The sequence below is a fragment of the Parasteatoda tepidariorum genome, chromosome 2 (assembly GCF_043381705.1).
Source record: "Parasteatoda tepidariorum isolate YZ-2023 chromosome 2, CAS_Ptep_4.0, whole genome shotgun sequence".
Lineage (NCBI taxonomy): Eukaryota > Metazoa > Arthropoda > Arachnida > Araneae > Theridiidae > Parasteatoda > Parasteatoda tepidariorum.
Window position 1 is genome coordinate 79,049,240 of NC_092205.1, and position 24,683 is coordinate 79,073,922.

The window sequence follows — 24,683 nt, forward strand, 5'->3', positions numbered from 1 at the left end:
AAAATTCTGGATCAAATTACGGTAAAATGTACTGGCACTCTGAGTGCAGCATCTGCAAAATCCATTTTACCGTAAAATTCACTTTTACCATAAAATTGTAAACCGCAATTTGTGCATTAATATTTATTTAATTACAGTGATTGTGTTATTTTACAGTGATATTACTGTAGAAGTTACGAAATATACAAAACATTTTTGCTCCGTAAAGGAAGTGCTCCCGAGTGCCGATGTTTTTACAGTAATTTGATCCGGAATTGTTAAGATAGGAATAGATTTTAAATTTTTTGTGTATAATTTTGTGTCTAAACTGTTTATTTAATATTGACCTTTGTTCCTGTAGTATTTGTTCTTGCATGTTTCGAAATACAAAAAAAGAATATTTAGTTGAGCTGCGTACAAAAGTTCAAATTTTATCTAATGATTTACTATTAACTAGAAAGAAGAATGAAAATTCTAAAATCAAGAGCATAAATAAATTTGAATTACCCCCAGGCATTCCCTGTATGGGAGGACTACTTTAATTTCTCAAATCTTGCTCAATTTTAATCATTTTTTTGAAATTTTAAAATGATATTTTTGTCACTAATAAAACATATCTCTAAAAATTTTATATAGTTTTACTGAATATTTTTGCAATTACAGCAAAAAAACGAGATAACTTTTTAGAAAAGAAAAAAAAATATGCATAGATCCACACACTCATAAATATTAAACGAAACTAAAAAAAAAAACTAAACTCAGTGGCTCGACAGCCAAAGCCTACTGTGGCCATCTCAGTTTTCTTGACCTTGGGCTCTGGGGTGCATTAGAAGAAATTCCGGTCAGGTAGTCAGTCGAACGTGGAACTCTCAGTGATTAGTTCCCAATCATGCTTGGTTAAATATTAAACTATGTTTATGAAATTTTATGGAGTCTTTGTATATGGTAACTAACTAAAGTATGCATAGTTACCATAAGTTGCAAACTTATATCCCATAATTTCAGCATAGGGTATTCAGAAACACTCCTTTGAATCCGCAAATCACTGGCGGTCCCTAAAGCCTCAAGCGAGATAAGTGTGAGAAAACACATCCTCTAAAGTTATAAAGTAATTCTCGAGGTATTTCAGGAGAAATTTTTTAATAAAATGTGTCAAAATGCTGTAAATGGCTCCTCTATTATTGTTGAGTAATGTAATCCTTAGAATAAAACTGACAAAGTTCAGCTTTTCCTATTCCAAACCTGCTTTTATAGTATAATAAAATGCTTTCACCCCAACTTACTTTTTAACACCAGGTATATTATAGTTACAAGTATTAGTTACATTTTGTATTGAACCTTAAATTTATATTATTGGCTAAAATTATTGGCTTTGAATTCAAACGAAAAATGTTTTTCAAAAATTTGCATAGCTTTTTTTTTCAAACTGAATTTAAATGAAAAATTCCTGAAACGAAATGTTTGTCAGCTGTATCAAATACAGAATATAGGATATTAAAATATATTCATATTTCTAAGATATATAAATCAAACCTTTATGTTTTCAATAGAAAAAATACATATAAAGCAATAGAATAATATGAAATTCAAAAATAAATCTACGCAGTGCCAATGTAAAAAAAAATGTTCAAAATCTTGATACAAAGTGGTCATATCGACCTAAAAATTGAACGAAGGAAAAGAAAAATAGTTTAATAAAATCCATCATTTACCTTTAAGAAAGTGCAGAACGGTTATAGAATTAAACAATTAAAAATGGTCCATTTTCAGTTTGTAACTTTAAAACTCAAAAGAAAATACAAGTTTCTTTCATCATTTTCTTATATTAATAAGCGCTTTATTTTCAAAACTCCGTTGTTCATTAAGGATAGTATACGGGTGAGGGAATTTTAAAAAAAGAAAAACTAATTGATGTAATAATTCTTTTGCATAATGTGATTAAAAATTGTTTACTACCCATACCTTTAACGAAAACATAGTTTCATGTTCTCTTTATAATATAAAATGGCGTAGGAGCAAAACAAAATAAAGTCATTGATCAACAATTTAGAAAAAAAATATTTATTTTTATATTTAAAAAAAATAACTTTAAAGTCTTCCATTGTACGGCTGGAAATGAATTACTAATTTCAAAATTATTGGCATCATTTTTATTTTTAAGAAATTTTTCACTGTGTCACTACGGTTTTTTACGCCAATCACAGTATCTAAATACCTTAAAAAATCTACTTATCAAATGGAACGTTCTATGCAATCTTTTTAAGCAAATCTTGATAAAAACTAAGTTTCTTCATTAGTGTGGTAAATAATATATCGCTTGATAAAAACAAACATTTTTTTAAAGGAAGGTTCAATATTTGTTCTTTTCTGAGAAAGGCATTTTGAAAAAAAGGGAGAAAAAAATACTCAGCTAAGGTAGAAAAAAAACGCCAATAAAGACGAAGGAATAAAGAAACTTTTCTCATGCGTTGAAATAGTTATCGAAAATCGTTCAGCATCCCAATTATTTTCGTTTTATGTCACAGGCCGCTTGATAACTGATCCGAAAGACTTGCTCTGTTTGAGAGTAAAGAAACTACAACTTCGGCAAAAGAAAAGGAACTTCACCTTTCTAATGGTTGTTCAATCAATATATTAAGATCTTTATTGGACGAGCAGAAAAAGCAACCCTTGCTTTTGATATACTACTTAGTTTTTTCCTTCTTTTTATTTTAAGGAAAGAAAACTGCTTGATTTTTAAATTAAGTTTGGACTCAATATTAAATTTGCAGATAAAAAACAAATTTAAAAAAAATAAGTAAAATAATCTTTTATTTAATTTAGTTCGATGTAGAAACAAATTAAATAGTGTAGATATAGTTTCTGATCTTTTTTAATAATTAGCAAATGTGTTTGGGTAAAAAAAAGGAATTAAAAAAAACTTCTAACTAGAAAATAGTTTCAAAAAGTTTAAAATAGCAGATTTGATTGGGGATATTTTTAAATTCAATCCAGCTGGCATTGGTTCTTTAGTTTTTGTTTTTCAACAAAAATAACCCCGATTACTTTCATTTTAGGACACAGAGCGCCTGATAAGCAGAGGAAAGCGCTTCATCTTTCTAATGGTTATTCTATCAATGTATAATAAGAACTTTAACTTCTATCAATATACAATAAGAACTTTATTGACCGAGCAGAAAACTCTCCCATTGCCATTGATATGTTGCTTAATTTATTATTGATTTTTTCGAAAGAAGGAAAACTACTAAATTTTTGAATTGCGTTTGAAGTTAATATTAAATTTTCTGACAAAAATACATTTTTAAAGCGTATAAAATTATCTTTTATTTAATTTAATTCGACACAAAAAATGTATTAAGCAATTAAATTTAGTTTTTGAGTTGCTTTCAGCAATTATGAAATGTGTTTAGCAAAAAAAGAGAATTTGGTAGTTCTGGCTAGATGATACCGCAAAAAAATTAAAATGCCGGATTTGATTTGAAATACTTTAAAACTCAAACCATCTGGTGTGGGTCATTTATTTTTTGCCTTTTTCAACGAAAATAATTCCAATTAAATCCGTTTTATGCCACAGACCGTTTCATAACTAGTTACTTTCATACTAGTTACTGACTAGTTACTGTTAGCGAAAAAGAAACTTTACCTTTGGCAAAAGAAAAGAGCTCCACCTTTCTAATGGTTGTTTCATCAATATATTCAGAGCTTTGTTGAACGAGCAAGAAAGCACCCCTTATTTTTCATCAGCTACTTAATTAATTAATTTATTTTTTATTTTAAGGAGAGAAAACTGCTGAATTTTAAAATTGAGCTTGGACTTAATATCAAATTAGCAAATGAAAATAAATTTAAAAAATAAATAAAATAATTTTTATTTAATTTAGCTCGGTGCAAAGACAAAATAAACAGATATAATTTATAGTTATATTATGATAAAGTTTTTGATTTAATTTTTTTAGCAATTAAGAAATGAGCGTGGATGAAAAAGGAGAATACAGAAATTTTAGCTAGAAGCTTAAAATGGCAAATTTTATTTTGAATACTTTCAAGTTCAAACCAGCAGGAATGGATTGTTCAGTTTTTGTTTGTTCATCAAAAATAATCCCTTTAAATTTCTATTTATGTCAGAGACCACTTCATAACTTATCCGGAAGACTTGATTCTGTTAGAGAAAAAGAAACTACAACTCCCGGCAACAGAAAGGAGCTTCAACTTTCTAATAATTGAAAATAATTTAAAGAAAATTGATGAAATAATCTTTTATTTAGTTTAGATCGACTAAAAAACAAATTAAACAGTTTAAATAAAGTTTTTGAATTGAGTTTCTTAACAATTAAAGCATATGTTCTGTTAAAAAAAATTTGCAGTAAAATTTCAACTATCCGGAAATAGCGGCAAATGGGCAAATTTTTGGATATGTATAAATTCTGGTTATTTGAGCACAGAAAATCTCGCGATTTTAATATAACCTTATTTCCTAGAGAAAAAAATATCGCATTAAAAAATATAACTATCGACACTTGTAAAAATTAATAATGGGAAGAGGGAACTAAGATAGTTCTTCAGAAAATCTATTAGAATTATCGATAAAAAAAACTGCAAAATGGGAACAAAGCGTAAGAGAGGAACATCGAATCTTACCCTTCGTTTTTATTATCTAATTTAAAATTTTTAGTACTTAAAATTATATTATTTACTTTAAAAAATGGCGTACTATGCAAAAAACTTCAATAAAAAAACAAAGGTATATTAGAATCACTGCTTGAAGAAAAATAAATAGTGAAAATAACTTGAAAATGAGCTAAAATATTTTAACAGTTAATAAATTTATGTTTTAAAGAAATCGCTACCATACATTTTCAAAAATTCCAATTCTTAAGCTTTCCAGATAAAGTAGAATTCCATATATATGGGCATGAACTATAATAGAAAATTTTCTATAAACTTTCTTTCTTAAAATGGCAGATTTGATTTGGAATACTTTTTAAACTCCATACCAGCTGGCTCAGATTACTTAGTTTTTTATGCAGGTAATTATGCTTACTACTCGACTTAATTATGCATACCAATCGGCATAGCAACTAGTTATGCTAAGACCATTTATTTTTGTCTAAATTATTTTGTTACAACTGCAAGTAAGTGGTGGCCTAAGCTGAAAAACATATTTGAAATGTATAAATGCTAAACATGCGTATTCTATCTTAAATGAACTTTTCAAATTTATTTTCCATGAATGTCATAATAGTTTCCGTTAAAATCTTAACTTTACAGAAATCAATAAAGGAAATATATATTTCATTGAAATACGTATTTCACTGAAATGAGATGCCTAATGATTGAAGCAAACATTTTTTACTTTGCATTTAAAAAGATTTTGCAATTTAATAAATATTTATCTCTATGTATTTGATGTGTGAAAGATTTTTTATTTATTTATTTGTATCGCTAATATCCCTGAAAGGCAGATGGGATACTGATGTCCCTTTTATGTATATTTTTCTGACACTCTAATTACAAACAAAAATATATTTTGTTATTTTTTACTTATGAAAAAACAGTTTAATAATTACTAAAAAATCTGTTACAATATCAGAATTATTTACAGAACAGTTAGATCATCAGAGCTACAGTTACATAATCAGAATTATACAATTTGCACACAAATATAAAATCCAAAAACAGTAGTTTTAATTTTTTCATGCAACTTGCATTCAAAACATTTATCGAAAGTCAATTTTTGGAAATTTTAAAAAAATTAAAGATGAATAAATTTTTTTCTTATAACTAAAGAACTGCGAATAAGGGAAAATTTGAAAAATTATTGCCTGGAAGTGTGCCCTGTAGGGAAGATTTTACCTTTAACTCAAAAAAAGATACCAGTGTTCCATGCGATATTTCATAACTATAAATTATTAAAGTGCTAAATATAATATTTCTATCTCACTTTGACCTAAATTAATACAAAATGATGTAAGAGTATGGAAAATATGTTTTAAAAAAATTCTTCGTCAAAGGGTTACTAATATTTATAATATTATAATGTTTTCTGCAGAAGTCAAATGAATTAATCAGTTTTACACCAAAATCAAATATAAATAATTCTATTTTTATTTTTAGAATTTCTGATTATGAGTAAACGTTGAATGGGTTGGGGCAATTTTTCAAATAACTCAATTATTTTAATAATATATTCGGTTTGTTTAAGCATCTTTTTTCATTTTGTAAAGTTAAAAATGGAAATCATTCAGTAAATGTAGTTACTGCATTAGTAGATTCTTTTATTCGTTTCATTTAAAAGAAATCGGGAGTATATGAATGAAATTTTAATAGTTATGGAGTTTGAATTATTCATTGCGAATTCTTTCTCTTATGAAAATAACTTAAAGAACTTCAAGTGTCAAAAGAGTGGTCGTGATATTAAATTCTTTTCATATCTAAATATAAAATTCTGAATTTTTATTCAGTAGTTTAATAGAAGGAAAGTGATTTCGTATAGAAGAGGAAAGATTTTTCTTAAAGATTAGAAAATAATTCATAATATTACAAAATTTTGTAGATTGAGTCAAAATTTCTTTTTAATCTTTGATAAGCAATAATATTTAATATACTAAATAAGATATTTACATTGTAAAATATTTATCACTCTATATTAAAAAATCGTAAAGACCGCTGTCGTCGTCGTTGTTTTGGGAGTTCAACTCAACATTACATTTTATTTTCTGTGCAGAAATTTTTAAACTTGGAAACTTCGGAGGTGTGTCTAGAAAAATGTACAATAGAATACAGGCGCAGTACAGTGTATGTACAATAGAATAAAAATTTTAAAATTTAATAATTGGTTTGAGATTTATTCGCTGCTTAACTTGTAATGAAAAATCTCATATATGCCACTATAATTACAGATCACAAGAACTGAGTTGAAATTTGGTATGATGAAACGGGCATATTTGTTTATTAACTATATGTTTGTAAATTTTTCTCAATTATTTTCAGTTACGTTGCATTTTTTTTTTTGATGCTCAAAATTTATTGCTTTTGGAAACTTGAAATTACAAAGGTATATTGAAAAAAGTGCAGCGTGTACGACGGAAATAAAAAAAAATCTAATTTGAAAATAATTACAAATAGTTCGAGAATACTTAACTGCCAAACTTGTGGGGAAAATACCGTGTTTGGTTAATCTGTAGCCCGCTAAAATTCAACTAAGGACTTATAATTTGGCATGCTACTAGAGTCATTTTCGTTTCTAACCTTAACGCAAATTTCGTTTTCAAAATATTATTTGATCGAATGTTGTTGAAAATTTAAATGCATATTGACTTTCTCAGTTTTTTTTGCTTTAAATATTGACTATTTATCTACAGTTAATGAAAAATTATTTTTACCTTACCAGATCTTTCTTTTTTTTATTTTATGAACTCGCGTTCAAATAGATATCAATCAAAAGTTGCAAAAGAAAGAGAGAGAGAGCGATTACATGCTTTCCGACGTAATTTTATAGTGGAATTTTTAAAAATAAAAAGCGATGAAAGTATTTCCTATTTTAATTGTTATAAATCTAGTCAACTAGTAAAAATACTTATCTTTTATTTCTTCGTCGCCGACCAGGTGGCCAAGTGGTTAGCGTGTCTGACTGCGGAGCCATTGGCAGCGGGTTCGAATCCTACTCAGGGCATGGATGTTTCTTTCTCTCTCTGTGTTCTATGTCCTTTCCTCTTTGTGTGTGAATGTGTGAATGCGACCCGCCCTATAAACGGGTATGTGGTTGTGTGACGTGGGCGACGCTGCTCCACCGCCGTGGCTTCGCCGCAAGTGCCCATTGGGTAACGAGAAGAGAGTAGCAGTTCTGGCGTTTCTGTGGCCAATGGGGCAAACCCCAAGTGCCCACCAATAAAATGAAAACGTCTTAATTTCCAAATTCTGTATTATTTATAATAATTTTTTTTTTATTCGGAAAAATGGATCAGAAAATTATATATGCATAGGATATAGGGCAAAATTAACGGGTTCCAGCAATCATGGAGTGAGTAAATACACAAATGGCAATTTAAAATTTTCATCTAGTCTCCCCCCTATTGTCACTTTTTTAGTTGAAAATATGCCCCATGGGCATTCATTGTTTTTTAAATCGATATGAATGGAACATTTCACGATAATTACTGGAAAAATAAACCTTAAAATGTTTACAATATTTTGAAAAATGCTTCAAAAATAATGCCCTACTTTATTAATATCAACAGTTTTTTTAGTTCGTTTAAAATTTTCAATTTTCGAACAAGTAGCTACATATTTAAAAACTTGGTCACTGTTCAAAAAGCTACAGCTAGCCACTGGTCAGCAGAAAAAATTTTCTTATTTTGCTGCATATCATTGGAACGTCATTTATAACGTATTACATCTTCTAAAAAGTTACAAAAATAATATTGAATTATAAGTTTCAAAACTTATATCATTTGACTTGCAAAAATTCAAAATGCAAATGATTAAAATGAGACGAAAAAAATCATCGCTCACTGAGTCTTACAGAAATTGCTTTTCTACATTTTGAGGGAAATGACAAAAATAGTATTCACTGAATTTTTTACTTTTAGAACAGACAAAAATGATTTCTCTCTGGTTTTTCTATAATATTTACTGCTCAAATATTGAACAGAAAAAAATCTTTGTTTTAAGACAAAAGAACATACAGAAAAACACAGACTCTCAAGAAAGTAACTTTTCTTGCAAAAATAATAATCTTCGAGTTGAATTTATTCATCTTTCGAACACTCCAGAAAGTTTAGTTTCTGTTCGAACACATTCAATCGTTTTCCATCGTTTATACAAAGAAAGGGGGGAAGAGAATTCTGTCTAGGCAGTGGAAAACGTAATAGGATAGAGATTGCATCTAAAAAAGATTCTTGGGAATACGTGTCTGAACATCTTGACTGGGTAAAAGGGGAAAAAAGCAACGATTTGAAGGAATTTGGCTTAGGTTTTGCTTTCTTCTAATCTTTATATCAGCTTGTTTATTAAAGAAATAACATGACCTTTCTACATTACAGAAATTCGTAGGAAAAGAACTTCTTTTTCCAAGATTTTTTAGACAGTATTTTAATAATGCACTTATGGTTGCAAAGTTTGAGCATAAAAAAGTTGAGTCTGTCTTTGAAATTTAGCCATTTCATATTAAATTATTCGCAACAACAATTGTATAACTATTAATCGTGAAAAATTATACTGAAATGTTATCAATTATTTAGCTATTTCATTTTATATATTAAATTTATATTACAAAATTTTAAGTCTTGCAAATTCAGTCAATTACAGTTGATTAAAAGAATGATTTTGAAAGCCGCTGTAGTTATCAAAACAAACTTTTTCCCTCAATGGTTAACTTTATAGCACTTAATTTTTATACACTTGACATATGCCGTTGCATTCAATGATTACTAATTTATCAATTTTATATACTTTTAAAATGCAGCGTTTTCGGTAGAAGAGAAAAAAAAGCATTTTTCAAGAGTAGTTAAGAAAAAGAAAGAAAAAAAAACTCTTTATAAAAATTCATTTTTTCTGGAAAGAAATTAAATCTATTTTTTTCATTGAATGGTCGTAAAAAAGAATCTCAAATCTTAACATAGTTACGCAATTACACCCTCCTTATTTGGAAATAAATAAGTTTTTTAGATACTTTCACCTTTATTCACGAATATATTTATAAGAATCTGGACACCACTATGAAATAAAGGGGATCAAATCCAACTTTAGTTAAGGGAGAGGTGCTTCGACATTATTACTATATCACAACTAAGCATGTTATCTTATAAATACAATTTGTATTCGTGTAACTCATTTAATTCTGCTGATTAATTTATAGCAAAAATATAAATATACTTACTATGGAAATAAATATAACAATAAATATAACAATGATATTATTAAAAAACAAGTTGATATAAAAATGAATATAGATTTTTCTCTCTCTGTCATTAAATTTACTTATCTCAATATCCAACGAGTAAGCTAATCAACAAATGAGAGGATTAATGTATAAAACAATTGAGTCCCCTGACTTTTCGAAAACAATTCTTTTACTTAAGAATTTTATAAATTACCTTAATTATTTTGAGCGATCTTTAGTTTGTTACCAATTAATATAAACGTTTCGGGTAAACGTTTATAAAATATGTAATATGTGCACACAGAATAAAAATTCTGGTAAAATAATAGTACTTTACGGTAATGACATTTCTATTTATTAAAAGAAGGAAACACAATTCTGGTTAATGAATCCAAAATATATTACAGTTAAACTCTTTATTTGGTACTTTTTCTTATCATATCTTAACAGCTTGCAGGAATTTCCGATTCTCAAAATTATAGTTCTTATTGTAACACATTTTGTAAAAAAACACATTACGAAACATTAATTTAGCCAAATAAGTGGTTATTGCAATGATCTATAGTTTCATAATAAAATCATCAAATTTACCACATTTTAAACTGTTAATTTTACAAAAATCATTACTTCGATAAAAATTACCAAGTTTTTTGGAGTTATCAGAGTCAGAAACAGTGTAAATACAACCATTTCCTGATAATACTTTTATTCTCAGTGTTATATTGCGGCCTATATTGTATTGTAATATTATTTGCTTGTCTTAACTGATTATGTACCATCTTCTTTACAGCTAAGCTGGACTCTGTAAAAACTTACNAAAATATGTAATACATTCACGCAGAATAAAAATTCTGGTAAAATTATAGTACTTTACGGTAATGACATTTCTATTTATTAAAAGAAGGAAACACAATTCTGGTTAACGAATCCAAAATATATTACAGTTAAACCCTTTTCTTCATATCTTAACAGCTTGCAGCAATTTCCGATTCTCAAAATTATAATTCTTATTATAGCACATTTTGTTTAAAAAAAAATACAAATACAAAACATAAATTTAACCAAATAAATGGTTTTTGACATGATCTATAGTTTCATGATAAAATCATCAAATTTTACCACATTTAACACATTTTGAAGCATATTATAAAGAGTTTTTTAACTGTTAATTTTACCAAAATCATTACCAAAGCACTTTTTGGTGTTATCAGAGTCAGAAACATTGTAAATACTACCATTTTCTGATAATACTTTTATTCTCAGTGTAATATTGAGACCAATATTGTACAGTAATATTATTTGGTTGTCTTAACTGATAATGTACCATCTTCTTTACAGCTAAGTTGGACTCTGTAAAAACTTACATGCGAATGAGGAAAGTGCCTGGACAATTATTTAACAAAGTCATCAAGTGGTTTGATTATCTTTGGTTTACGCAGAAGTCTTCAGATGAGGAAAGGTCTGTGGGATGTTTGCCAGACAAACTAAAAGCTGAAATCGCCATTCATGTTCATCTGGATACGTTGAAAAGAGTGGAAATATTCCAGAATACTGAGCAAGGTTTTCTAAGGGAATTGGTCTTGAGGTTAAGACCTGTTCTTTTTAGTCCGGGAGATTTCATTTGTCGCAAAGGTACGTTGTTTTTGTATCTATTTTTTGCAATTAAATGTAGTATTTTTTTAAGAAAATTACCAAACATTTTCATAGTAATAGGCTAAAAAAAATTTCACGAAGAAATGTTTTTAAATGTATAAATTCGACAAATATTTTATGTATGTCACAAAAAATTTGTCGAAAATAATAATATTCCAAAAAAAAATCGTCATCAATCGTTTTACTTTACATTGCAAATGCCCTAATCACAAAAATACACCACCACTCAAATACGATTTTTTTAATTTTATTTAAAACCGTCATTGAACAGCCGATCTAATTTTGAGTTTACGACAACCAATGTTCATCTTCGTAGCTTTGTCATTTTTAACCCAGTCCAGCTGACAAGGGAACTCCTGGTTGAAGTATTGGGAGAAGTTTGCCTTCATGGAGGACTTTTTTGATGAAACAGAAAACCACGAAAATCTCTCACGGTTTACCTGACGGCGAGGGAATTCTATCCCATGATCACTGAGGATATTTTACTTCAGTACTGGGGTCAGTACTATCCGGGTGCGAAATTTGTATCGATCAGCTGTCGCTAGGATTCGAAACCGGTTTGGTATCAGATATGATTTAAATAAATTCCTATTTGTTAGTTTGTCCAGCCTTCGAAAAGATAAGACTGAAAAATTGAGGAAAGTGGTTTTTTTTCATATATACCCGACAAAATGTATTGTAGTAATTATAATTGCAAGTTTATATTTGAGGTTAGTTACTGAATGTTACGAATTTTATTAGTTTTTTTCTAGTAATTCAGATCCAATCTTTGTCCTTCTAGATTCCGTCTCTGATTTCACGTCTGTAACACTTTTATCGAATTTTCCTAATTATTTTGGTCAAGTTTTATGAATCATATGATGGATAAAAAATATATATATGTGTATATANTATATATATATATATATTTCACTTTATATTTTTAAGCACAATATGCCTTCGAAAGCAAAGCAATTTTATTTATAAAAAAACATGAAACGCAATCAATCAAATTCTTTACTTAAAGCATAGAGACTATATTAAGGATATATAAACTTTACTAATTTAACAGTGACCGCGAATATGCAATATAAAAATTATAATACAAAAATAAATTTAAAAAAAAATGGTTTGAAATAACTCTATTTAATGTTCACAATGCCCTAATGCTCTCTCTGTTAGGCAATATGAGATTTGATTTTATCATTTTAATAAGTCACAATCTATGCTCTTATCAAAATTTTCTCAAATGTGAAAAAATAAAAAATAAATAATCTATATTTTTCTATCCCTGATTCTTTTTACAGTTGCTGAGCTTTAACTGTTTTCTTACAGTCCCTATTACGCTTACAACTAATCATATATAAAGTTCTAAAAAAGACATCTCAACCAAGAAAAGTACTATTTAGTTTCTATCGAACAAAGATTAATTACGAACTGATTTAATTCGAATTTTATATTTCATTTTACTTAGTAGTGTTCAATAATGTGTGATATAATATGTTTGAATGGTTATGTTTTTATAAAAGAATTTTTTCTCTATCAAATCATTGCAAAGCACAATTTCAGTTGTGAAGGAGTACTACAGTATCGAAACAGCTAAATAGAACATTTCAGTAGCTTGTGAACTTAATCAGCTGTATGAAATATGAAAGTATCTCCAGAACTGACTTACAATCGTAATATTTGTTTTAGCATTTTTTATTTATTTATTTATTTTTGAAGAGGCGCTTCATAAAGTACGCTTTTGAAGTAACTTCATAAAGAAACTCGGCGTTGAGAATGAGGGATAACTTTAGCCGAGAAAGCTTGCACACTTCTTACAAATTATGTTATTCTGTGTGCTTTCCCCTCTGTTACTACATACCCCTTTTTTTAAAGTGGCGCAATTATTTCATAAAGAGACTTGACGTTTTGGGATTGAGGGATCACTTTAGCTAAGAAAGCTTACACGCTTTTCACTAATTGGGCTATTCGCTGCCCCTGACCCTCTGTTACAATGCGCACTTTACAACCGTCCTTCATTGGAGTACCTAAAGAAATTTATGTAGAAACTAAGCATCAGGAATATAGCAAAAAATACTTCCATTAAAAGCATTTCATGAAAATATTATTCAAAATAATTAAAATCTTTTATCTCTAATTTTTTGTTATTAGAAATATATACTATTCCTCCAATATTCAATATGCTTCTTTTACATTACAACATTCCAAAAATAAATATTATTTAAATATTTTATCCAAATTTTAATCAATATATTTCGAAGTTCGAAGCAAGCAGATATCATCAGCAAAAATATAAACTCGTTCCATTAAAAGCTGCTTATGTCTCTCAAATTATTGATGCACATTAAGATAATACAGGATTATAGCTCTTCCTTCCCTTCACTTACCTTTTCATTTTAAATTGTTAATTTAAATAGAAATAAATGATAATCATTTGTCTAGCCATCCATTCCAAGAAGTCATTGAACAATAAAATTCCTTGCAACATCCGGTTAAATCGTGGTGTGCAAATCTCGAGTTCAACACTCAGACACTCGATTTAATGTCAATGAGGCTGAAAATAAATCTCCTCATTAAATGATAAGATACTCTTCATAGGTAAATAAGAGATCAGTTTAATGACGCCCTGCTTTATTGCTCCTTTAAGTTTAATTTATTCAGATATAGTATTATTTGACAGTTTCCACTTAAAGTTCAGTAAACTGCTGTCGAATATTTTTATATTCTTTCGCGTAAATCAGACTTCGTTCTCGTATTCTTCCAAACGTAATGTGAAATAAGATAAATAAGGAAAACTGTGTCTGAAAATTCAAAATTTCAAACTGAAAAAAAAAAAAAATTTCAGTGTTTTTTATTTTTACCTAACTTTATTTACTTATTTATTTCTTTTAAAGTATGAATTTAAGAAACATTTTCTATTTCAAATTCAAGAATGCGTCCAAGAATGAGAAGCTGAGAGTGCTAAGTGCAACGTAAAAAAAAAAACCGGATCAAATTACGATATAAAATACTGATACTTAGGATGCATCATCCATAAAATCCATTTTACAGTAAAATTTATTTTTACCGTAAAATCTATTTTACCGAAATTGTTTTGGTAATATTAGGCGAGTGTTTTTGGAGCATTTGATATTTGTTACCAAAATTTTATTTTTAATGAATAGTGTATTCACCCTCGTTAGCAGCAACCTTTCAATGCCGGATCGAAAATTAATCGAAATGGATCGAAAAAAATTAATTGGTTCTCAAGACTAACGAATATTTAATGAACCAAAACGACATTACTTTCCAGCCCCCCTAATAATAGTGAAACTTAATGATAGTGTAAAATTTATGGTATATCGGATTTTTTTAAATTGAAAAAATAAAGTAATATTAATGGGCCAATACTTTTATGACACTCTTCTGCAATAGAAACTGTATTTATTTTCTAGATCGTGAATGCAATTTTTGACCCTCATATTTAAAGGGCCAAAAATTCAAATTCGATTAAAAATAATTAGTTCAAAGGAAGTACGCTTTTCGCACATGTTTTTAATACGTTAACTAAAGTATCGCTAGCACAAATAAATTAACATAATGAAGGTTAGCCTCACAAGCAAATTAGATTGGATCTTATTCCGTGAAACAATCCGATCATTTAATCAGAAGTTATTACTAAATAGCATTTTTATAGTTTAGAATTTTTTATTTTGCTTAGAATTAGTGAAAGCTAAAATAGCATTATTCTTATTTAGCTTGAAGAAAACTCTGAATAGAAAACTTTAGAATAACGTTTTCTTTTGAATTTTGAACTATCAAGAAATATTCAGTCATTTCAGTGTAAAAAAAAAGGATTTCTCAAAATTGTGTCAAAATAGCTCTAAAATAAATGCAATCGAGCTTTAAAAACCCCTGTATACAAACTTGAAACAGTGCATTCTCAATATAATACTGAGCAAAATACATAATCTCAACCGTAGTGTGGAGGGAGAAATGCATCAGAGAGATGTTCGTTGGCTGTAGGCAGGATTTGAGCCAAGTGCCTCTGGTTTTGCAGTAGGACATTCTAACCACCATTGTTGTAGTACACCCCAGTAGATGAAAATTTAGGAAGTTTTTTTTTTTCAGTGGCGGCTCCTGTAACACATTATGACATACATTCCATTCGCCTTAAAGTTTTTAGATATAGCGAGACAAGCTACCGGTCAAGTAAAATTTACCGATTTCCTCGCTAAGCTATTGAAACCATATTTTCCAAATCCAAGGTTTTTGTACTATTTAAATTGGAAATCGATATGTCAAGTTGTGTCATTGAGTATAAAGCTTTCTAATTCCCGTTGGACTGTGGGGTACAACTGGCAGTTTGAGCGTTCTACTACGATCCCGGTGGTCAATGGTTCGAATCCTACATTTACCCTCCACATTCCTTTTGAGACTATGCACTTTCCTCAAAAATGCATATTTGCTGTTTTAAGTTTGAATACGTGAGGTTTTCAAATTCGAGTTTATATGTTTCTGAGCCATTTAACACATTTTTGCCCAATTTTGAGAAGCCGTTTTTTACAGCGAAGTGGCTGAATAGTTCTTGAAAAATAAAAATTCGAAAGAGAACGTTTCTCTAAACGTTTTTTTTTTCAAACTTAAATTGTGAGAAGCTTTTTTTGCAGTATGTGTGGCTTTATGAAATTTATTATCTTTGGCTTCAGAGATATTTTTCTGCCATCATTAAATTAAATAATAGCAAATAATTACTTAATATAATATTTTTGCATGATTTTTTAATAAACGAATTTTTTAAATAAGGGTTAATTATTCTTCATTACAGAACTAAATGATTATTAAATTAAAAGTTAAATTAAATTTACAAAATAAACTATTGGTGCCATATTTAACGACTCTTAATGCGAATCCTTCAAAAACATGCATGCTAATTTTAAAGAAAGCATGTGCTTTTGTGTCTGATTTAGAAACTCAATTAAATTGTAGTCTCTATTACTTAGCTTATTTGTTAATTACGATTTTATCTCAGTGAGTGAAAACTCGATCATTAAATTAGATTATTAAAAGTAATAATTTTTTAGCTCACAAAAATTGCTGGTGGACTACAATAAATAGATTACTAACGAATAAAAATATCAGCTTTCATTTTTCATCATGTTCAGACTTAACAATTTTTCCTGATTCTTTCATCCAGTACATTTTAAAAATGTTATAAAATCAAACATTTCAATCAGACAATTTTCTTAAATAAACAGAATAGAACTCTTTTAAATAATTTTAAAACTCAGAAAAATATTGCATTAATCCAAATAAAATTTCATAAATCCAAAAATTACAAATCCAAATCATTTAATCAAATAGAATTCAAAAATCATTTCGAAAATCTTTTTTTTTCCGTCAGAATTAACGACTAACGAAATATATCCGAATACTTGCTTCACTGCCCAAGGGAATTTAAGCTAGTTCCTGAATAAATAAATTATTATTCTTCCCTCTGATTGTTCATTCTTTCATAGATATACCTTAATTTAATTTGTAAAGCTAATTGAATTAAAGTTTTAGTTAATGTTATGGTTGGATATTTTAAAAGACGGCTCATATGGAAGGCAAAGTTAACGTTCGTTAAATAATCGAACTTAGAGTTATGAAGTTTTATGAAATGATAATGTCACGTCAATTCCCATAATTAATATCGAGGATTTTTAACATGAATCATCTTATTAAGGCAATTTAGTACCAAAATAACTTTAATTAAATAGTCAGTTTTAGTTAAGAACAATTTAATTGAAAAAAAGAAAACTAATAAATTAAAATTTGAAAATTGGAAAAAAAATTGCTTACTATATAAAAATAATGGAAAAAAGTTATACAAAAATCTCTGAAATGAATAAAAATGATAAACAAGACTAAAAAAATAGTATAGTTTAATCTTTTACACATGACTACAAAATTTAAAAACATTGGATATTATTCATTGCTTTTATGTTGTTTTTCAATTTTATTTTAGCTAAATTACCGAAGGATAACTCTAAATCAAATTGAAGATAATTGTCAAAAGTTATACTTAAAGTTGACTGTTTCTATACGATTGATCAAAATTGAGTATTTTATATTTTCATATATACAAAAATTTATTTAATATACTTCTAAAACTTGTAAAATGATCAACTTTGAGATTTCTTAGTAATTCAAATTATGTATAGGTATTAGATTTAGTTTCGCTTCAGTTTAACTTATAAATAAACATTTACTTTTCGTTGTACTAAAAAAATAGTTGACCTTTAGTAAAGTTTGACGAAATGCGTTCGGAATGTCAATAAATGGTCAGTGTTTCGACAAGAGACATATTGAACAAATTAAGTCACAGTTAGAGAAAAGAGAAAAGCAATATTATTGTGATATCTCACCCAAAATGTAATAATTGCTAGGAAAGAAAATAGCAATTAAGTACTTTTATTACAAGCAAAATTTAAAAGTTATAAAAATGAAAAATTGAAATATTTTTTTTAAAGGTTTCAAAAAATTGTTTTAAATATTGATTTAAAAGTTTGCAATGAAAAATTATAGGAGAAGTATAAAATTCAATTCAAGTTTCACGGCTTATAAATATCTTATTGTTTAAGTCTAATAGGTTTTGCTATTATTTTTATTTTACTAAGATATAAAAGAGTTAAAGACATGTTAAATGAAATGTAATATGATATAAAGAATTATACTTCAGAAAAGAGTATTAAAAATGTCTTCATTACCCGACATGCTGAAATTTTAGCCGAAGCAAATGTTTCAAAAAAAAGTTCACAATTATTATATGACATCGTTATAAAATTAAGTAATCCGATAATCACTTTTAAAAAGAAAAAACGGAAAGAAAGTGAACAGCATGAAATTATAGTGAAAACAAGCATATTTCTTAAATTTATAATTATAATATTGAATTTTGTATGCGAAAGCTATAGAAATGCTAGATAGAGTAAATGTAAAAAGTACCGACACACAGGGTGGCAGAACTTTTTACCATGAAATTCCGTAAAATTTTACCGCAAAATTCTTTCTCACCGCAGCATGCTACTGAACAAAAATTCAGATATACAGTACTTTTTACCGTATAATTACCGTAAACTCACTAAATCACTCAAATATTACTATAAAAATAAAAGTACAATATTTTACGGTAAAAATGAATTTTAAGGAAAAATAGATTTTACGGATGATGCTCCCAAATTGCAGGTACTTTACACTGTAATTTTCGACAATGTAGGTTATTTACTAATAAGTATTTGGAAACCCCTGTAAATACACTATTAGCCGTCTTAATATACATCATGCCTCTCTTTGATAAATACTACCTATCAATTTTTAATTAAAATTTTAAAAATCTAATATACTACAATTTTTACGGTAATAGTTACTGTAAAAATTCTGAATCACTGTAATTAAATAACTATTACTGTAACCATATGGTTTAAAAGTTTTTGTAGCAGAAATGGGCTTCACGATAAATAGTATTTTACGAACTATTTATCGTAAACACTCAGTGCTCTAGTACGTTTTTCCGTTATTTGATCCGGAATTCAGTGATCCGGAATACAGTGTATATTGGGGAAGAATAAAGCGTTTTTGATGAGCAACCAATGATTAAATCCAATTCTGCACCTTTCTTAAAATTTCCACACTTGTAATTTTTAACGATTTAATAATTTACTGACTACTATATGAACTTCATTTAGAACTTTTAAATTTTCATTTAGAAAATAAAATGAAGCATTTTCATTTTCACTCAAGATAAGGAATTATTACATTAGAATAGAAAATCTAATTTACTTCTCAAAACTCTGAATTTTAAATAAAAATAAAAAAACATCTTTTTAATCTATTAAAAATAAAAGCTTTTTGGCTATAGCTAATGTTATTATTTTATTTAAAAATCGTCCTAATATAAAAATATTCAAGGAAAATAATTTAAAGAGAATAGTTACTATGTAATTTAAACATTACATCTTCATTAACAACATGAATTTTACTAACTTTTGTCATTGCTCAAATAATTCCTTCTACTTTTCAAAGAAAGCTAATAAATTTTTTTTTAAAAAAATATTGTTTAAGTTGAAACTCTAGTTTTTAATATATTTTGAATGGCGTGTACAAATATGCGTAGTGAATATATAATTTATTCAAGAGATTTTAATTCAGAACAGTTTGTTCTTCGAAAGCGATGTTAAAATATTTTAGTATTTTGTATCATAATTCTGCTTTGCATTCTAATATAATAAACAACCATGTCTAATTTTATAATTAAATATCACAAAAGCTCAAGTTCAAAAAGCAACTGGCCTAATTTAACACTGTTACAATTTTAAACAAGGGTTATTTACAGTTGTTCAGTCTCATTATGTAGTATTTTACAATAGTTATTTTTTAACCTATTAATGTCTGATGTAAATAGTAAAAAAATTCAAATAAAGTTTATTAGTATCTCTAAATATTTAAATGTGCTTGCTAGTTATTTTTGTAATCATTTCACCAAATTTAATAAGTAAACTTTTTTAAAAGAAAAGCAAACAAACAATGAATATGTAATTATTTTCACAATGTGTAACTATTTTCCAATGAGCAATTATTTTCGCAATGTGAGAAGAATTTTTGAGTTTAGAAACTGTAAGAAAAAGTTAGCGTTCAGAAATTTTAGAAAGTACAGATTCAGAAAACAATTCATGTAAAAGTACGAGCGTCGAATCAAATGCTAAAAAAATTGCGAAACAATTCAGCAAGTACAAATTTTAGTATATTTTGATAATTAATATCTTTCACCATACAGAATATCTTTAATATGTCAGTGAAATAAAATGATCCATTATGGACTACGTCAAAAATGGACGAAATGTCACATCTCACGTTTAGTTACAGATATTTTAATTGACAATAATTTCTTATGACTACTTATTAGGTAATTTTTCTGTTTAAATGGTTGCGACTAACCTGAAATTCTGGTTTTCAAAATTATAGTTTTTATAACCATAAAAAAGTACAAAAATGAAAAGTAAATTTAACCGAATAAATGGTATTTATGCCATGCTCCAAAGTATCATGATAAAATTACCACATTTGACCAAATTTTATCACATATTGTGAAACCATATTTTTTTGTTATTTTATCCAAATAATTAATAAGGTGCTTTGTTAAAAATTGCTGGGCTTTCTTGTGCTCCCATAGAGCCACAAACACTGTATAATTTACCAAATTCTGGTAGATTTGACAATGCTTTTTTTCTTGTTGTATACAACTTTTTTATCTAAATAATCTTTCATAAATAGTTATCACATTGCAAATCATTTTTGAACAATGAACTATATCATAAATATTTCCATTTTTCTATTCGTAACTGATTTCCCAAAATCATTTATAATTAAAGTTAAAAAGCAATAGCCTAACCATAGAAGTAAAAGCCATATATATCCTAACTAAAAACAGAGTTTTAGTAGTCAAGTACTGTTTATGTCTTGTGCACGAAATGTTTCGCCAAATCAGAAAGTGAAACCAAACGAATTGGAACGAAAACAGCGAATCTTTCTCTGTTAATACTCGAACATAATCTCTATAGAAACAACCAGTGTTGAATGGGTGGAAAAAAAATATTACATTTACAAAAAGAAGTTTATGGTTGATCGAAAAGAAAAGTTTTGAAATCCCACGAGAATCAAAAGAATGTTTTTTTTTCTTCTCTTTTTTGCAACAAATGGAGTTAAGAGTGAAAAGGTTGGAAAACTACTCGTAAAGATTTTTTTTCCACAATGGATGAGGAGTAAAACTATTGGGAATGAAGTAAATGGTATATACGAAGCTACGAACTATTTAGAAGCTGAACAATGGGATTGAAAAGTATGCTTCAGAATTTTTTTTCCTATTAAAACTAATGACATTTTTGAAGTGAAAATTGCCTGGAGATCTTTCTTAAACACCTATACTTGTTCAGGGCCTTCTTCAGATTGTTATGGCGTTGAAATCTATTTTAAACAACCTGCTTTGTGATTAAAGAAAACTTACAAGGTTTTGCAATCAAACAAAAATATTTTAAGGTATCTCGACAGTTTCAACAACTTTTATTAAAAAAAAAAGACATAACGAATGAAATTTTATAATTTTTTTATTTTTATTTTTGCAGTTATTCTGATTAAATAGTATTTTTATTTCGTTTAAAACTTGTGGAAAAGCAAGTTAAAAGATACTGTCCCTATTTACCATTTATTATCTTATATTACCATATATATTCACCGAAGAGCCATTACATTATGACCAACCTCCATCTGTAACAAAGTGGTTCTCCCAGGTTTTCATGGTTTCTCGCTCAGGAAAAATGTTTTCATGGGCCACATTAGGACCCATAATCCTCATAGAACAATCCCTGACGCCTGTAAGCTACTTGAACATAGTTGCAGACCAGGTTAACCCATTCATGGCAACAGTTTTTCCTGCGGGGGATGGTGTCTACCAACAGGATAATGCACCATGTCATAAGGGTCGAATCGTCATGGATTGGTTCGAGGAACATTCCAGTGACTTTCAAGTCATGTCTTGGCCCCCAAATTCACCTGACCTTAATCCAATAGAGCATTTGTGGTCCTACTTGGAAAACCAAATTCGTGCTGCCACGCTACCCCCTCGCAATATGAGGGAATTGCAGGACCAGTTGGTGAGCGCTTGGTACCAGATACCTCAGACTACCTATCAGCACCTTGTGGAATCAATGCCACGGAGGATGCTGGCAGTTTTGAGGTGTAAAGGTGGTCCTACATGTTATTAGCATGGTGATCAGTGGTCATAATGTAATGGCTCTTCGGTGTGTATATATAAAGCCACACTAGAGGAGCTGCAAAATAGACTACTGGAGACGATCACCTTTTTGTACAAGGGGAGTCTTTGGTCAGAGGGGATCGAACTTGTGACCTCTCAAACATGAGCAAAACGCCTCACCAATCAGGCTATCTCAGCCTAAACTGTTATATATTCTTGATTCCAAGAGCTTGTTTTTAAGTATTTCTGAAAAATCTTAAGTTTGCCTCCAACTATAACATTAAAATTGTACCAATTTTGTGACTTTAGATATCACAATTAACCAGAAATTTTGTTTCGATACCTGCAACCAAAAATATTTAGTTTCTAACTATTTTTTGAGAACAAAAGCAAAGTAAATAAGTAAAACATTTGAAATAAGTTAATAATGTTTAACTTTCATGAAAAAATTTTGTAGTATTAATTTATGTTACTTAATATATATAAAAAAACTCGGTTGCATTCCTTTAATTTTCTTTTCAAATTTCACTCATTTTCAATTGTAAAATCACGTCTTTCTCTAGCAAACTATTTATTAAAATATTTCATTACGAATTTCATCCTATTCAAGCCGTTGAGTGTCAAAAAAAGTATTTCTTTAATAAAACACATTAATCATTTTATCTCACACTCTTATGATTGATTAACTTTAACCATTTTTTTTCTTTGTTCAGAATGTCTGCGTAAAACAATCAATGCATAAAAAAAAGTTTTGACTTTCTTATAGAAACATTTAGAGCATTCTTTTATTTTAATTTTAATAGCTAAATTGCTTAACCCAGATATATTAGACCTAAATCATAATTAGATTTTTGAACAAAGATATTTTTCAAACTAAAAATATGTAGATTGTTGAAAATTATTAATTTTATTTGAATTCCACTTTTATGTGGGGAAAAAAATATATAAAATGATAAATAAGGATCAAATATACCTAAAGTTCTAAATTAAGAAAGAGACAATACTCATTATTAAAGTAAACTTATAGCATATAATGCAACACATTTTTACAGTATCTAGCTTTGAGTAATCACTAATCACTTTTCCATTTTTTCTCCAAATCCTTTATAGATTTTTTAATTTTTTCTTCCTTCTACTCATGTGCGTATGTTTTTACGGAAAATTATTTACGATTTTGTTTACTTAACACAGATTAAGTTTAATTTTCTAAGACAAATCTTCTGCAACCAGCAGATCTGATAATCATTCGAAAAGCAATATCATTAAAATCAAGGGGGAGGGGATTATTATTCTTTAATTATTATGCATTAATTATCATACATAACTCCTTTGCCATCACACATAGTGCCACTTTTTACGAGTTTTCTGCAGTTATGGAGAAAGCATCAATAATATTTGATATTTGAGCTTAGAAAGGCAATTTAATATAAATATTTTTGTTAACGTTCTCACGGAATCATCCTGGAAAGATTGCCAAGACAAAGGTACTTCTACAGAAAATAAAATGGGAAGTCTTGAGATACTCACCCAATAGTGCATATATGTCTCCATGTGACTTGAGTACTTTAAATAAGCATTAAAAGCATTACGGAGACGACGCATTAATACGGAGGATAAAGTCATGGTGTACTTGCGTAACTATTTCAATGACTTTTTTATGAAAATGCCTTTGTGTGACTTCTATCTAATGAAATGTATACCTAACCACTTGTTGGCAATAATTTTGAATATTCTTTAGTAAATTAAATTAAATAACAAGATTCTGACTCATTACTGATTGACAGCATTATATGGCTTTTAATAAAACCAAAAATTTAAAGCGGGATAAAAAAATATCTTAAACTGTAGCACAATTATTAAATTAAATTGTATCAGTCTCTATGTATACAGGTATTGTAATCGTTCCAGTATTTTTAAAAGCATTGATAATGTTAAAAATGTTCATCTGTTGAAGACTGGACCATAATATTATATTGTAATTTAAAATCTCAGTTTAGCGATTGTTTTATAACGTGCAAAGATGAACTAGAATTACCAGTAAGGCAAACTGTAGAATCATGCAATAACACCATGACCAAAACTACCAGAACATGGTAATGATTACTTTTTTTCTGGCTCAATAGGAGCTCTAAAATTATAAAAATACTGACTCAACAGGAGCTCAAAATTATAAAGTAATTTGTAATAACTTCGGCAAAATTAGCACTAAAATATAGTTTCATAATATGTAATAAAATGTGGTAAATTTGGTAAAGTTTGATAATTTTATCCAGATATCTTAATAAAAAGCATAAAAACCATTTATTTGGTTAAACTTACTTTTAAGTTTTGTATTTTTTTAAAAAAAATTGTGATAATAAGAACTATAAATTTGAATATCAGAATTTCCAGTAAACCGTTCCCATATGACTGGAA

The 24,683-nt window shown here is 28.1% G+C and overlaps 1 protein-coding gene across 1 annotated transcript in view; it reads left to right on the plus strand.

The window, feature by feature from the left end:
- The window catches only part of LOC107439870 (cyclic nucleotide-gated channel alpha-3-like), a 294,151-nt gene that overhangs the window by 221,218 nt on the left and 48,250 nt on the right, over window positions 1-24,683 (plus strand). The window contains exon 2 of the mRNA XM_071177792.1: window positions 11,198-11,491. Within this exon, the coding sequence (XP_071033893.1) occupies window positions 11,198-11,491 (294 nt within the window). The remainder of the gene's footprint in view (window positions 1-11,197; window positions 11,492-24,683) is intronic.